This window comes from Ovis canadensis, chromosome X (genome assembly GCF_042477335.2).
Source record: "Ovis canadensis isolate MfBH-ARS-UI-01 breed Bighorn chromosome X, ARS-UI_OviCan_v2, whole genome shotgun sequence".
Taxonomy (NCBI): Eukaryota; Metazoa; Chordata; class Mammalia; order Artiodactyla; family Bovidae; genus Ovis; species Ovis canadensis.
In genome coordinates, this window is record NC_091727.1 from 128770324 (window position 1) to 128788504 (window position 18181).

Here is an 18181-nt window from a genome sequence, read left to right on the forward strand (position 1 = left end):
ATTTACAAAGTGTTTTTTTAATCTAATTGAAACCTCACAATATCTCTGTGTAATAGGTTATATAATTCTTTCTATTTTAGTGACAAAGTAATGAAGATAGAAAAGAATTAAGTGACTTACAAGATCATTCAGATAGACTCAGGACTCAAGCTTCTGCCTATTAATTCCCTGTCCAGGGTTTTCAGTATACATATATTAATTATGCTTTTTGACTAACAAGGACACTCTCTTATAAAGTATGTCATTTGTAAAACAAAGTACCATCTGACCTTTTACCACTATCCTTACTTCTTAACAAGTCACTAATTACAGAATATTTTTTCTTATGCTTGACATCTCCTGATCATACTATCATGTTCCTGAAACTTTTATTCTACTCTTCTTTTACAGTAATAGGCAGGAAGTCTTCATTTTGCTCAATAGTATGGGACCACAAAAATGAAAACGCAAGATGAAATCATATAACGAGATTTTAAAAAATCAATGGGAAAAACATGATTCTATGACCATTAAAAGTTTTTCTCATAACGTTAAAACCCTCTTCACATCAGTTACATATATAAAGAAAGTCAAGTTCATATGTTGATCATTTAGTCTTCACCAGCTTGCTTGGCTGCATATCTGAAGTCTCTCAAATGGTGGCAATGTAAACATTTCTTTGGTTGGCTATTTCGTCTCTAATTACATCTATATTAGATATAAATTTCACTTCCAGTGTTATTACCTTCCCTTTTTTAAACTGCACTTTTATCACTGTTGATCAGTTTTCTCTTTGATTATTCACTTTTTTAAATTTCAAGTTGGTTTGTCAATGAGAGACAGAGGCAACACACCTACATGCTTTGCTGTCAATGCATGATGGCAAAACAGATTCATAGTAATTACTGATAGAATTTGAAAGAAGTGAAATGACTGCTCACTGATCATGATGCACAATAGTTATTTACATAGTAGTTTAGGGACTGAAGCCTAATATACCATGGTAACTTAAACCTGATCTGTATTGTGGACTGATGTCATTTAACTAATTTGTGGTAACAAATTTGGCATGTCAGACTGTACAAAGCAAAGACTGCCTGCATCTATTAGAACTGAGTGTAAGATCTTATTTTTTAAATGTGTCATCATTTTAAGATAAAATAATACCATCTGAAAGAAACAACAGAATACTTCAAATACATGACTTCCTGGTTTTATCAACTCTGCAAGTATCCAAGCTTAGTGTAGAATTTGCTTATTGAAATATATTTGTAGGCTGCATAGAAAAACTAAGAGTTAGCATCTTACTTAGATAGTTGAATACACTGTGGACACTGGCCAACTGAAACATGTTTTTCTGCTGTCATTTATTATAATTACAGAGATGAGTTGTTATGGTCATTTTGGTTCCATTATATGAATGCTAAAATTCGCTTAGTCTAGAAAAAATATGGATGAACATATTTATAAAATTTTTAAATGAAATTTAAAATCAATGAGTAAAGAATGGAGTTTGTAACAAATGGTTTTAAGTTATATGGACAATTTATTTGGGAAAAATATATAGTTCCTCATCTCACACAACATATAGAAAGGAAAAATTTAAACTCTATACTGCTAATCTGTAATTAATAAGCATAAATTTCTCTTGATTACTTCTTACAATAAGTTGATTGACTAGGCAATCAAAATATAGCCTTTTGTATACTATTAACAAGAAATTATCTTAAAAGTATTATTCAATGAATTCTTATCTCAGTGAGAGCTTTCACTAATTCCACAATTACTTTTCTAATACTCTCAAGTTTTGTGTTGTAACTGAATGATTGAACATCATTATGAGACAAACAATTCACTGGGAGAAGACACTTGAAATGTATCTAATAGACAATGGACGCATCTCAATTAGTTATAAAATACTTCTGCAAATTAATAGGAATTACTACTCTTTTACATGGTATTAAGCAGTTATCAAATATTTGAAAGTCCAGTGATTCTTAAACAAGTTCTAAATTTGATTCCTTGAGAAATAACACCAGTTTTCACAGTGACTAGCGGCATAGAGGGATATGTAAAACTGTTTCGGAGAACTACTTCATACATGCATTTAAGAATACTATTTCACTTTCATTAATTTTATAAGTTACTTTGCTTGTAAGCTTCTTCAAGTTAGTTGATAATAATATTAGGACAAAGACCAACAACTCCATACTAAAAGGGAAAGGAAAACCAAAACTAGGCAGAAATATGCCTTTCAGTTACCGAAACATACTCAAAGAGCAAGATAGAGAGAAAATAAAGAAATCAGAAAGATCCCCCCTTCATCCTTCTTTGGATTGGCTGAAAACTCTAAAACAAATCTCCTTATAATATAAAAGAGAAAGGATGAATTTCTTGCCCAGAGATTCATGTCACACTACACTATATCACACTGTAGTTTAAGGAAGAGTTAGGAGAAAGCTGAGTGTTGAAGAAAAATCATATCTGCTCAGGCATATACCTGAGTAGGATTACCTTTGGGCCAGGAAGACCTGGAAGACCAATGCCTGAAATACCAGGATCACCTTTTTCTCCTTTCTGTCCAGGTAATCCTGGGGAGCCAGGTTGTCCAGGAACTCCAGGAGGTCCAGAAGACCCTTTTGCACCCTGCGGGCCTGTTAAAAACACATAACATGCAATCTTTTACAAAATATTGTATAGGATATATATAATGCACATGACCACACAAAAAGATTTTTAAAAAGAATTTCACAAAGTCTCATTTATATAAGAAAGGGCTTTATAATCAGAATTGTACAAAAGCCTATTTTTAAAGGAAGTTTAAGTGAAAGGGAGTATGTGTTCATGCTAAGTTGCTTCAGTCAGGTCAGTCCCTTTGTGACCCTATGGACTGTAGCCCATCAGGTTCTTGTGTCCATGGGATTCTCCAGGAAAGAATACTGGAGTGGGTTGAAAGGGGGTATAGTTGGAGAAAAAAAATGTAAGTTTGTGAATTCTTTCTAAAGTTCTGTCTCTTAATTCCCACATCAAATACTTGTGTAATGAGAGAGCTCTACCCACTGACTGCTTTAGATATCACCTCAGTTGGACTCTGTCAACAATAGTTTCTTTTCTCATAACAAAGATAGTCAACCATTTTCCATTAATGGAACTAAATATCTGGGAGATTTCCATCACTCACCTGGAAAACCCATATCACCCATGTTTCCTTTAAGTCCAGGAGGTCCTGTAAGTCCTGGCATTCCAGGGAGACCAGGGTTACCCTTGGGACCTAGAAAAGTCAAATTGCTTAAAATTAAAACAAGTCAGCAATATTATGGTTGCTTGGTTTCCTGGAATGGGTCGTAATTAAAATGAAAGCAAGAGGCTGACCAAATCTTAACATACGATAAAGTTCCACAGATCTAACTGGACACAAGACAGGCAAAAATTATCAAGAAATCTCCTTAGGAACATATTACAATATAATCACAGCAATAGAGGGCTCCCAATACACATTTATTTAAAAATGCAAGAATCTTGTGTCTTGCCCTAAAACTACTCCAATTACCTGAAGTCTTATTTGTTGTACACATATAACTATCACCAGGACATCTTGTTTCTTGCCCTAAAACTAGTCCAACCACTTGAAGTCTTATCTGTCATATGTGTATAACTACCTTACTATATCTATCACAAATAAATCGAATTTAAAGAGTCTTTTAAAAAGATTCAGAAGCTTTCCCATTGAAAGCCTTATCATGCGCAACCAAAAGAGGTAACCTATGGTTACCTCCCCAGGTTAACCAGTGGTAACCTGTCATGATACATACACCTTTGGCACATTAAGCCAGGGGTAGGTAAGAGCTGATGGAGAAGTACTGGACTATCTTCCCCCAAAAGTCATGGCTACTGGGTTCAGTCATGGCTGCTGTGTTTGCATTCTTCCCAGAGCTTAGATACTTCAGTTCTGCGGTGTCACCTAGGTATTGTCCAAGGATCACAATGTTGCCTTCAACATTATTTGCTTTTATTTTTTCTTTCACACTGTCTTCTCACTTGGGAAAGAGAATGCAAAGTATATGAAAGATAGATAAGGAGATAATTCTTCCTTCCAACTACATTAAGATAATATAGTATACAGTCCAGAGCAGAATACCTGATCTAAAGGGCTCTTAGGAGGATGGTAACCAGCCATTCTTTATTGTTTAGGGGTCCAACTAAAAGAAAATGGTTTAAGAAGCAGCAATAAAAAGTTTTACTAGAAATTAAACAATCCACATTGCCTATAAGAGTGATTAATGCCATAAAACATTACCAATGAAGGCTGTGAAATTCTTACTCCTAGAAACTTTTAAAACTAGAAATGGCAGTAATCTGTTTTACATGGTTTAATGATTAACTTGTCTGAAGGTAAAAAAAATGAAAAGGGTGAATTTTTTAGGCTCCTAACAGATAACTGTCTAATTTACATATGCTACTATGTATATAAATAAAATATAGCACCTTATTTGGATGTACTTCTGATTCTGTGTACATTCTGAGGCCACAAAAAAGAAGAAATTGAGTAAAGAAAAATATCCTACAAATCTCTGTTGACATTTGTGCCAATGACAACATTTTTGTTAAGGAAAGGCCCATATCTCAGTTGCTTCAAATATCACTTTGTTCCAGGGGTCAGGATCAGCCACCCAACTGCTACAGGTGGTTTATCATACTTACCTGATGGTCCTGGCAATCCAGGTGGTCCACTCAGTCCAGGTTGCCCTGGGTCTCCAGGCAAACCCTGGTAACCTTTTGGCCCTGCAACTCCAGGAATACCTTCCAAGGATGAGTATAAGAAAGACAAGTTAGGCTGATATTATTAATCATTAAATACATTTGGTAAAGCAAGCTACCCAAACTCTGAAATATAATGAAATAAAGGAACCAGTGACATTCTGATATAGTATGAACCAACAGCACTGGATTCATTAAAATCTCCCACTTTTTAATGTAGCTACCATTAAGAACTTCGGAGCACTCAATAATTAAGCCATTTTCCTCTTTGGGCTTCAGTTTCTTACACTGTAAAATGAAGGAATTGGGGCAGGCTGTCTCTGCATTATCTCTTAGATTCTATAACTATCTTTCATAACCTTATATTAAGGCAAATGCAGTTTACTGACACTATTTTGCAGACGGTATAATGGTGAGAGAAGCTTTGCAAGAAGTAAATCAAAAATATAACTCATTTTAACAATAATACAAAATTAGGTGGCCTTGCCTCTTTCATGATTATATACAAAATTAATAGTAATGTCTTAAAGTTCTTGTTTGAAGAGAAATCTCACCAAGCCCTGCTCACAGGGAAACTTATAACATCTATGTACAAACACTCACACATATACATGGATTGACAATAGGAATGGTTTCAACACAGAAAGAGCCACAAACCTTACCTCAATCTGCAAATAAACATAGTTTAAAAATTCCATGTTGTTTGAAAGGATATTCTATGCAGATTGGATTGTGTTTTATTTATTGGTTTGTGCTTATTCATATTTTTCTCCTGGTGGTTCAGCTGGTCAAGAATCCGCCTGTAATGCGGAGGACCTAGTTTCGATCCCTGAGTAGAGAAGATCCCCTGGAGAATAGAATGGCTACCCACTCTAGTATTCTGGCCTGAAGAATCCCATGGACTATCCATGGGGTTGCAAGGAGTCAGACACAACTGAGCGACTTTCACTTCATGTATTTTCTGATGCTTTGTTATGAATATGTTATAGTTTTATAAAAAGAATAAAGGATTTTTATTTTAAAAATCTGTTACGTTTCATATCTCATTTGCTTCTAATAAAATAACTGTAATAACACAATTGTTCCCTAGACCTACTTTCAGCAACCTTCCTCAGGGGTGAGTTTGGCTGTTCTTAGTCCAATATTTGTTTATTCTTCTAGGTTAGAATAACAGTGAACTGTACTTAAAAATCAAGTATGATATGGGTATCAAAAGTCTTTAGGAAAATAGTGTACCACTCATCCTCATTTGGTTTTTAAGAAAAAAAATTTAAAAGGCCAGGAAATTTCCCAAACATTGAAATCTGTTTTCCAAGTAATTCTGTTTATTTATCCATTTTCTCTTGATCATATTCTATAAACTACTTTCTGGAAGGCTTGAAAGTGACTGTTTATTTTAAAGCCTCATAGTCTGTGATAGATAAACTACAAAGAAAATAGTCAAGCAAAAGTTGATCGGTGAAACAGTACAAATCAGTGAAAACTAACTTACATTACCAAAATTTGATATACCTAATTACCCTAATCCTGGATTACAAGTCACTTTCCATGCTAATAAAAATTAAACTTCATACACACCAGGAGAAAAATTCAAATAAATGCATTCACTCACCTGGTAGGCCAGGGTCCCCTTTCTCTCCTTTTGAGCCCAGCAGATCTGGATCCATTGGCCCAGGAAGGCCTGGAAGGCCAGGCTCTCCTTTACTACCTTTCTCTCCTGCAGGGCCAGGAAGTCCTGGCTGACCCTGCAAACCATCATCACCTAAAACCAACATGTGTGGGGAAGACACAGCAGATCAGGTTCATCCATCCAGGATTAATGCATATAAAGATTATTCATATGTTACACAGTTGGGTAGGCCACTGACCACCCTAAACACTCATGCACCTTATTTATTGTCTATAAATAACTCGAGCTCACGTTTACATTCAAACAACAATCTCTCTCCTGGTGTTCTCTAACAAATACAGACTGTAAAAAAAAATAAAAATTAAACCCCTGTATGTTGTTATTTTGAGTTAATGCTTATCATATTTCATAGTATTCAAACTAAGCATGCTATCAAACTGAAAACAGGAACTACTTAAATGCCATGTCACCTAGAAACAAAATACAAGTAAAGCATTGCTCATTTTTAAGCAGTCAAACAAAAGTATTCCGTATTGATGTAAAGCAAAATTTTTAATTTTCTTTCTTTCATATATCTGCCAGCAAACCCTGAATATTACCTTTGAGACCAGGAACACCACTCCTGCCAGGAATTCCCAAAGGTCCTGGTGGGCCTGGAGGTCCCATCATACCCATTTCACCTTTGGCACCTTTGAAAAATATCAATAGGTACATTTTTACCTTTCCTTGACCTTGGAAAGATAAAAGATCAGTTTAAAGATGTCAACTAGAAAACTATTGAGTTAGAGGGAAGGTACTATAAGGTTTGCCCCTTTGCAACTATTGTAATCTTAGTGACCACTACTGTCTATATCACTGTGGTAGTTAGTCTCTAAATATGGTCCCCAAATGAACTGCACTTCCCAGTACACACAGCTTTGTGTACCCTTTTCCCCTTGAATTGGGATGACTCTGTGCCTTAACCTTGACTATGTGTCCCTGTATAACTCCCAAGGCTAGATGATAAGAATTCTTCCAGCTTCCTACCTGGGGCTCTTAGAATACTCACTTTCAGTTTTGGGGATTCTCTCTTTTGGAAACCAACTGCCCTGGAAAAAGAGCAACTACCCTGATACTAGCATATGTGAGGTACCTCTGTGGATAATGAGATACCATGTGAAGAGGCCAATGAACACTCAGGTGTCACAGTAATTCCACGTTGGAAGTAGAGCCTTCATCCCAACCACTCCAGCTGGAACCACGTGGATCAGAGATAAACAACCCTGTGTAAGTCATCCAATAATTCCTGACCCATAAAATCTTGAGCAAAACTAAAGACTGCTTTAAATCATCATATTTTGGGGTCATTTGTTACACAGCAATATATAACTGGAGCTCTCAGAGAGAAAAAGTGCATTGCAAACAGCAAAGTAAGTTTCCCACAATCAGAGACATTTAATACATTTAATACATAAAGGATAGTGTCTATAGAGAAAAGTACAAGAGAATTAATACACCAGAGTCATATTAGTTCTAATTTCTGGAATCCAAAACCAGGGAAGGCTAAAAAATTACCTGGAAAGCCAGAGGCACCTGCTTTTCCTGGGAGCCCTGGTGACCCTGGGGGTCCCATAGGACCTGGTGCTCCAGGGATCCCTGGGCTGCCTCTCTCACCAGGAGGTCCTGGAACATCAAATCCAGGAGGCCCTGGATCCCCCTTCTCTCCTGGTAGTCCATGTAAGCCTAGTTAATACAAACCAATATTAAAAAGTATTGAAGCAGTTTTAAGAGATGTATCTGGTTATTTTTCTAGCAAACAGGTAATAGAATCCTGTATACAACAAACCTAACAGTGGGTTAGGGATAGTTTTGTTATCATGCACAGAAAATAATCTAATAATAAAACTTTAGGATTTTCAAGTATATTTCCCTAAGAATGGACTTCTGAAATTATTTCTCAAAAACGACCAATCTTTTCTTAATTACTACAATCACATGCTATTTTTAATAAAATGTAATAAAAAATACCAAAAAACTGAAATAAAAAAGACATAAGAATACAATCCTATATCGTGGCTATTATAGTCAATTAATACATTAATACAATTATACAGTCAAATGCTTACTCTCAATTTCTTCTAATTCCAGTGCAGTAACAAATAGTCTGTGATTTGACACTGGTCCACTGCCCACACTTGGATTTCCACTATTCTAAGGTATTATGAATTATTAAGATGTATTTCTATAATCCATAAAAAATTAATTAATGAATAAGTCAGTTACTTGGGCCCTCTTGACTTTATTTTGGCTTTGTTTTAACATGTTGTTTTAATAACACATTACTATTAGTTTTTGCTGTTAACTTTTGTTTCTCAGTAATCTAGCCAGGATTTTATAGAAAAATTATGATATGCAAAAATACACTCCAGAAAACAAGGTAGTTAAAAAAGAATATGTTTAGTGAAAGGAATTACACTACAAATATAATGCAAGTTCCCACACCAACACCTATCAGCCATGTGACTTCCTAAGTCAAAGTTATTGGTCTTCATCTGGTAAATGGGGATGTGCCATAATGGACTGAAAGCTGGGGGTGAAACAGGTGACCATTCCAAGCATTTCTTCAACAATATGACCAGTTTTACTGTTGAAGATTCACAGGCAATTATTGTTATAAGAGAACAAGATGGCTGGTATTTTAAGACCTGTTTGGTGTCATATTACCAGCATGCCTTTAAACTGGTAAAATTCACTTTGAAGATGAGAGATTTCCATTTAGTTGGCACAGTAGTGATGATTCCAATGATGCCATTTCATAGTAAAAAATACTATTAAAGGGGAGAGATATTTTATATTTATGAAATATGATGAGGTACCTGATAATGTACACAATTATAGCTCTACATGGATCACTGTTTATTGTTATATTACAGCCCAAGTAGTTTTTAATAGCTGAGTTTTCAAGATAACTATTTTGCCCTTTGAAATATGCTCCAATAGAGCAGTTCTACAAAATAATTAAAAGACTTCAATGTGGATAAATCTTGTTGCTTTCCAAGTTTAAAGCTTGAAGATATGGCTTTTGGAAAAAAAAACAGGTGAATAAGGTATGAAGATCTAATGTAATAACATGGTGACTATCACTAATAACATTATTGCATAATTACAATTTGCTAATATAGTAGAACTTAAGGGTTCTCACACACACAAATCAGTAAATATGTAAGGTATTGGATGTGAGAACTTGATTGTGAAAATTCTTTCACAATGTATACATATATCAAATCATCACATTATACATTTGAAATATATTACAATTATCTATGCCTTTTATACCTCAATAAAGCTCAAAAAACAAATCAAAAAGAAAAATAAATATCCTATTTACAGCTTCTCAGAACTGTTTTCATGTGCTATCTTTTGCATCTTTTATGATGATGCTATTATATTTGGATGATTTTTTCTACTATTTGTTCTAATATAATAAATTCTCAATATTAAAAAAGAAAAATATGGCTTTGAGTGAGAACTACAATACCTGGTAGACCTGAAGTTCAAGAGGCAGGAAGTTACAGTTCAGCAGCAAGATGAACCACCCAAGCAGAAGCAAGTTGCAAAAAGATTAATTAGGTTAGGAAACAAAACTAACCATGTAAAGATTAGGACAAAAAAAGTCTACAAATAGAATTTATTAGATATTGATTCACTACTAACATATTAGTAATGAGTAAAGAAACTTGTTTTAGGCATTTGCTCAGATGCTCATAAACATATACTATAAGTATGTTTGCCAATAGAATAAAATATTTACTTCAGAAAAATACTTTTTGATGAAGATCAGCAGTACACTCATGTTAATTTCTGACCTTTATATGGCTTTGAATGATCATTTCAGAATTTCAGCTCTTAAAGGTTAGTTAGATATAAAATTAAACTTGATTTTGTACCTTAACAGGTTAGGTTGTTGTTTAGACCCTAAGTCATGTCCGGCTCCTTGCGACCCCATGGGCTGCAGTCCGCCAGGCTCTTCTGTCCATAGGATTTCCCAGGCAAGAATACTGGAGTGGATTGCCATTTCCTCCTCCAGGGGATCTTCCCAATCCAGGGATCAAACCCACATATTGTCAGGCGGGTTCTTTACCACTAAGCCACCAGGGAAGCCCTTACAGGTTAGGTACAGAGAACTCAATAATTATTAGTGCATGTCTATGATGAAGCAAACTACATGTTCTAGGCTAAGATCTCTTCATTGTTATTAGTAATATCAGTAACATATGTTATGCTGTATTTTTCACAGCATAGATCTTTTCCATGACTATTGTCAGGAATTGGCATCCGGTAAAATCCAGGATGAAGAAAGTTAATATGAATTCAAAAGTTCTGCTGAATCTTATACAATAACAGGAATTAATGGATATATCTATAGAGGCTAAGTACATTAGAGGTGTATAATGCTCTTAATTTATTGATAGCCAAATGGAACAAGTTAATGGAAAAAAAAATTACAAAAACATGCATTATATGTGAAAATGTTACACACACACACACACACACACACACACAGTCCAAGGGTTTTATAGCCAAAAAAGTTAGAAAATGACAATGTACTCTCCTTCATCTATGAAAATGACATGACTAATGCCTTTTTTCTTTGATTCACATTAGTGGTGATAAGTTTGAACCCATTTAGCCATGCATGTGTTCCTGAGACGGGACAAGTGTACAACACATTTGACTCAGGTTAGGGTATTACCTGTGAACATGGAATTGAGTATATTTAACTGACCTCTAAAAAGATTCACTAAAGCAATTATCTTCCAGCTATTGGCCAGACCAAATAATAAGAACCAACAACTTCCATTTCTCCCTTACCAGGGCATAAGATGAAAAGCATTCTGCTCCTTGTCCTTTGGCATTTTTACCTATTGCCGAATGAGGAATTGATATTCAACAAGTCTTTAAGTTAAAAACATGCATTAAACCGTACAGTCTGCTTTGGAAAAAAAGAGTGACAAATAGTAAAGTTTAATTAAATAATAGCAGAAAACTGGAGTCAAAAGAAAAGCCTGAAAAGGATATATCTCTGGAGAAATGACAAGATAGAATACTTTGCAGTAAGTTTACTACTACAAAATGAAACACAGAAAGTATATTAAATAAGGTTTTTATTTTAAAAATAGGTAGTAGTTAGAATTTCAGCCATGCAGTATAAGCAAGGTGTATCAAGATATTAGTAGTAGCCTTGCTGATAGTCCTGTTATTGAGATGTACAAACAAAAATTATGGTATTTTTGAAATGCACGAAGACAATATTCTGCTTTGGTGATTCATGTAAAATTTACTTTAAAAGTGAGTATACATTGCTATTATCAAATATAAAATATAGTCATCCAATGGTAAAAAAATGTGATTTGAGAATATTTCTATATTAATAAGAATGTATTCAATACATTTTTTGTGGCAGTCACTGTTAACTTCATTTATTGTTGAACCATATTAGTTCAGATCTTCAAATATATGGCAAAATATATATTTACAGAAGAAAGAGATGAGATTAAATTCAGCATCATTACTTTTCCCCCTGCCCATCCCATATAGACTTTATAAATATACCTATATATCCATGAATTAGAGAGGACATTAGATGAATAAAATATTGTAGAATATTAGCTAAATTTTAAAAAGCATTAAAACACAAATAAATGTATTTTTATTTTGTTCAGATTGGTATTAATTGGTATTAATAATCTCTTTTTATTCTTGCTCAGCAGTGATTTAAGAGTTCAAAATGCTTCTGAAACCTTATGTAATTTGGGGAAACAAAATGAAAAAACATAACAGAAATCATAAATTCATTTTAGCCATTTTGTGAAATAGCGGGCCAAGACTATAATGACCAAACGTAAAAATTAATTGTTTTTTTCTCAAGATCCCTCTGCTATGCTAGTTAGACAGAAGGGTTTCTCATTAATGTTGAAGCACCTGCTTCTTTACCAGTTGGTTCAAAGCAACACCGTAAGTTTTCTTTTTTATTTCTAAATCAGTAGTGACATGTTAGGGGCCATTTAAAAATAGGTACAATGTGCCATAAAATAAATGTTTAAAATAGGACATAAGCAAAAATAACCTTTACTTTTCAGGCTTTTTATAATGTTAATCAGTGTTTCTAGATTTTTAGCATAATCAACTAACAAAATAGCTATTGGCATTTAAGGTCAGAAACATATTCCATTGCTTCAAAGTCAACAATTGTATATCTGAATGGTGCATTTAAGTCATCCAACATATTCATGTGAATTAAGGAATGACTAAATGTTCCATATTTGCTTTAATTTCATATATTATTATAGTACTTTGCAATAATAAAATCTTGGCCTACATGTGAACCTTACTATATCTTCCTAGATTAAGATAAAAGTAATTCATATCACCAGATAGTTCAGAATCTGTAAACTCTCACATGAACATAGAGGAATCATGATTCTCTATGACATCGCAAGCTGACAAATCTTTTTTGAGTATTCACATTAAAAAGAAATCTTAAAAACCTTAAAAAACTCATAATCTTAGCATGCTTATGAGTTGTAAAGTAAATGTTGATTTATGGGCAAAAGAAGAGAAAATTCAATTAAACTCACTTATTTAAAAAATTGTGGATGCCTAAAAAATATTTTTAATAGGATTTTTAAAATCCTATGCTAAGAAATGTTATGAGGTTTCACAGACAAAGCTCTATTAATGCCATATAGCTACTCAGGTCTGAAATGATTAGCACCAGAAGTTCCTAAGATTCCAACGGTATGATTAACTCAACGATTATAAGCCATGGAAACATACTGCAATTGCTAAACTGCACTGTTGTTAATAGATCAATCTTAAATGAACAGAGAGGGCAAATATCAGGTAATATTAGCTCTTCTGCTGTGATCTGTGCTCTTTTGCTTTTACATAATTATATACGTGGACATGTTAACTCTCAGATCTGCTTTCTGTAAGACTATTAACACAGGTTACACTTTATTGAGGGGCTAACCAACCTCTACATAAATGTGCTACAAAATGCATATTTACTCCAATCTTACCAGGTTGGCCTATTGGTCCAGGAATTCCTGGTGGCCCTGGTGGTCCCTGAAAACCTGTTCCTGGCAATCCAGGAGGTCCCATTGGCCCAGGTTGTCCATTTGGTCCAATGTCACCTTTAAGGAATAAATATAGTTTAGATATTAAAAACAACAGCTGAGTCACTCGTCTTTAGCATTGTGTCACAAAGTTATAATTACAATGATTTTGTAGTATGTTTTAACTTGTTTGCTAAACATTAACTTTCAGAATCAGTTAACGTTATGCCTAAAAATTCATACTTGAATTCTCATTGAAAATGCAGTATATATATAGACAGACAAATGTGGGGAAAATTGACTATGTCTTTCCATCCACACAGAAGACTTATCAAGTTCTTAGTAACAGTTTTAATTTTTTTCCACAAATACATTAGGCACATTATGTTTTATTTATTTCCAAATATGACACAAATTTGTTTTTGCAAATTATACTTTATTTCCTATTTATTTCAATATTTATAAACACACCATTCTATTTGTCACAATGATATTTTGCATGTTATTTCTGCTACCTGGAACATCCTTCCTTAAAGATTCAGTTCAAATGTCACCTCTTATATTGCTTCGCAAGGCACCTTAGAAGAGGCCCTGAACAAAAGTAACACATGAGGTAAACTGAATGCTTCCAAAGTTATCTTTTCATTTTTGTTTAATGATTCCAATGGTCAATCTTAAGCACATTTTCTCCCTCATGTAGTTCTTTCCTGATGGATATTAGCCTTACTAATTTATTATTGGTCACTATGTTGCCTTGAAAATGTTGTATCAATTTCTCCTAAGTTTTAATACCCAATCACTGGTATAAATACATCTAGTGGGTGAACTTTTACTGTGATCTGCTTGCTGTGTTTTGACTGTGGTCTATTGGTCCAAAACATTAGTGATACATACTCATAAAGCTTTCTATTGAGATAACCAAGATCATGGTAATGCCTTCTATGATTTTTTTTTAATAGTAGAGAACAATCTCTGAGATATTCAAGAACAGAATCAATGCCTTTGTGTTTCAAGTGATTAAAGTAGTAGGCATACAATAAGAACATAATAAATGTTTGAGGAATAAAGGAATTACATAGCAGAAAGTCCCCAATTCTTTTTTTTTTCTAGCACCTTAGGAACTTTACTGAGTTTTGAGAATGAATCCTATGTACGATATGGGGATTCTATACTTCAGTGGTTAGGCAAATGATTCATAGGGAGCTGATATTTAAACTAGGCTTCAACCTCTTTCTTCCCAACCTCTGTCTCAAGGCTGTTATTATAAACAAAGTATAGTGAGAGAGCAATTTCCATATAGAGATCGCTAGCCACATAGCTTATCATTTGAAATGTTTCTATCTGTAAGTTTTGGGGTCACAGGTCTAAGCCTGGGGAGGTAGGTGATAGGAAACACTATCTGTAACTTTGACTATCACAGTTAAATAGCTAGCCAGAACTGTCTACTCAAAGACAGGAAGGTATTTTTATTTTTTTTAATATAAATTTATCTATTTTAATTGGAGGCCAATTACTTTACAATATTGTAGTTTTGCCATACATTGACATGAATCGACCACGGGTATACCTGTGTTCCCCATCCTGAACCCCTCTCCCACCTCCCTCCCCATTCCATCCCTCTGGGTCATCCCAGTGCACCAGCCCTGAGCACCCTGTCTCATGCATCGAACCTGGACTGGCGATTCATTTCACATATGATAATATACATGTTTCAATGCCATTCTCCCAAAACATCCCACCCTCGCCCTATCCCACAGAGCCCAAAAGACTGTTCTATACATCTGTGTCTCTTCTGCTGTCTCACATATAGGGTTATTGTTACCATCTTTCTAGATTCCATATATATGTGTTAGTATACTGTATTGGTGTTTTTCTTCCTGGCCTACTTCCCTCTGTATAATAGGCTCCAGTTTCATCCACCTCATTAGAACTGATTCAAATTGTGTTCTTTTTAATCGCTGAGTAATATTCCATTGTGTATATGTACCACTGCTTTCTTATCCATTCATCTGCAAATGGACATCTAGGTTGCTTCTATGTCCTGGCTATTATAAACAGTGCTACGATGAATACTGGGGTACACATGTTTCTTTCAATTCTGATTTCCTCGGTGTGTATGTCCAGCAGTGGGATTGCTAGGTCATATGGCAGTTCTATTTCCAGTTTTTTAAGGAATCTCCACACTGTTCTCCATAGTGGCTATACTGTTGCATTCTCACTAACAGTGTAAGAGGGTTCCCTTTTCTCTACACCCTCTCCAGCATGTATTGCTTGTAGACTTTTGGATAGCAGCCATTCTGACTGGCATGAAATGGTACCTCATTGTGGTTTTGATTTGCATTTCTCTGATAATGAGTGATGTTGAGCATCTTGTCATGTGTTTGTTAGCCATTTGTATGTCTTCTCTGGAGAAATGTCTCTTTAGTTCTTTGGCCCATCTATTGATTAGGTCATTTATTTTGTTGGAATTGAGCTGCAGGAGTTGCTTGTATATTTTTGAGATTAATTCTTTGTCAGTTGCTTCATTTGCTATTATTTTCTCCCATTCTGAAGGCTGTCTTTTCACCTTGCTTATAGTTTCCTTTGTTTGCAAAAGCTTTTAAGTTTAATTAGGTCTCATTTATTCATTTTTGCTTTTATTTCCATTACTCAGGGAGGTGGGTCATAGAGGATCCTGATGTGATTTATGTTGGAGAGTGTTTTGCCTATGTTTTCCTCTGGGAGTTTTATAGTTAGTTTCTGGTCTTATGTTTAGATCTTTAATCCATTTTGAGTTTATTTTTGTGTATGGTGTTAGAAAGTGTTCTAGTTTCATTCTCTTACAAGTGGTTGACCAGTTTTCCCAGCACCACTTGTTAAAGAGATTGTCTTTTCTCCACTGTATATTCTTGCCTTCTTTGTGGAAGATAAGGTGTCTATAGGTGCGTGGATTTATCTCTGGGCTTTATATTTTGTTCCATTGATCTATATTTCTGTCTTTGTGCCAGTACCACACTGTCTTGATGACTGTAGCTTTGTAGTGTATCCTGAAGTCAGGCAGGTTGATTCCTCCAGTTCCATTCTTCTTTCTCAAGATTGCTTTGGCTATTCAAGGTTTTTTGTATTTTCATACAAATTATGAAATTATTTGTTCCACTTCTCTGAAAAATACCATTGGTAGCTTGATAAGGATTGCATTGAATCTATAGATTGCTTTGGGTTATACTCATTTTCACTACATTGATTCTTCCAATCCATGAACATGGTATATTTCTCCATCTATTTGTGTCCTCTTTGATTTCTTTCACCAGTGTTTTGTAGTTTTCTATATATAGGTCTTTTGTTTCTTTAGGTAGGTATATTCCTAAGTATTTTATTCTTTTCATTGCAATGGTGAATGGGCTTGTTTCCTTAATTTCTCTGTTTTCTCATTGTTAGTGTATAGGAATGCAAGGGATTTCTGTGTGCTAATTTTATATCCTGCAACTTTACTATATTCATTGATTAGCTCTAGTAATTTTCTGGTGGAGTCTTTTGGGTTTTCTATGTAGAGGATCATGTCATCTGCAAACAGTGAGAGTTTTACTTCTTATTTTCCAATCTGGATTCCTTTTATTTCTTTTTCTGCTGTGATTGCTGTGGCCAAACTTTCAAAACTATGTTGAATAGTAGTAGTGAGAGTGGGTACCCTTGTCTTGTTCCTGACTTTAGGGGAAATGCTTTCAATTTTTCACCACTGAGGATAATGTTTGCTGTGGGTTTGTCATATATAGCTTTTATTATGTTGAGGTATGTTCCTTCTATTCCTGCTTTCTGGAGGGTTTTTATCATAAATGAATGTTGAATTTTATCAAAGGCTTTCTCTGAATATATTGAGATAATCATACGGCTTTTATCTTTCAATTTGTTAATGTAGTGCATTACATTGATTGATTTGCGGATATTGAAGAATCCTTGCATCCCTGGGATAAAGCCCACTTGGTCATGATGTACAATCTTTTTAATATGTTGTTGGATTCTGTTTGCTAGAATTTTGTTAAGGATTTTTGCATCTATGTTCATCAGTGACATTGGCTTGTAGTTTTCTTTTTTTATGGCATCTTGTCTGGTTTTGGTATTAGGGTGATGGTGGCCTCATAGAATGAATTTGGAAGTTGACCTTCCTCTGCAATTTTCTGGAAGAGTTTGAGTAGGATAGGTGTTAGCTCTTCTCTAAATTTTTGGTAGAATTCAGCTGTGGAGCCGTCTGGTCCTGGGTTTTTGTTTGCTGGAATATTTCTGATTAGAGTTTCAATTTCCATGCTTGTGATAGATCTGTTAAGATTTTCTATTTCTTCCTGGTTCAGTTTTGGAAAGTTGTACTTTTCTAAGAATTTGTCCATTTCGTCCACATTGTCCATTTTATTGGCATATAGTTACTGATGATAGTCTCATGATCCTTTGTATTTCTGTGTTGTCTGTTGTGATCTGTCCATTTTCATTTCTAATTTTGTTGATTTGATTTTTCTCCCTTTGTTTCTTGATGAGTCTAGCTAATGGTTTGTCAATTTTATTTATCCTTTCAAAGAACCAGCTTTTGGCTTTGTTGATTTTACTATGGTCTCTTTTGGTTCTTTTGCATTTATTTCTGCCCTAATTTTTAAGATTTCTTTCCTTCTACTAACCCTCGGGTTCTTCATTTCTTCCTTTTCTGGTTGCTTTAGGTGTACAGTTAGGTTATTTATTTGACTTTTTTTTT

General features: G+C 34.5%; 1 protein-coding gene across 2 annotated transcripts in view; it reads right to left on the reverse strand.

Annotated features, from left to right (window-relative positions):
- COL4A5 (collagen type IV alpha 5 chain) overlaps window positions 1-18181 on the reverse strand; it is a 251533-nt gene that overhangs the window by 41587 nt on the left and 191765 nt on the right. For both annotated transcript variants that reach the window (XM_070292139.1, XM_070292138.1), the window contains exons 30-36: window positions 13429-13542; window positions 7922-8089; window positions 6967-7056; window positions 6350-6499; window positions 4681-4779; window positions 3161-3250; window positions 2494-2633 (exon numbers count right to left, since the gene is read on the reverse strand). In XM_070292139.1, the coding sequence (XP_070148240.1) occupies window positions 2494-2633; window positions 3161-3250; window positions 4681-4779; window positions 6350-6499; window positions 6967-7056; window positions 7922-8089; window positions 13429-13542 (851 nt within the window). The remainder of the gene's footprint in view (window positions 1-2493; window positions 2634-3160; window positions 3251-4680; window positions 4780-6349; window positions 6500-6966; window positions 7057-7921; window positions 8090-13428; window positions 13543-18181) is intronic.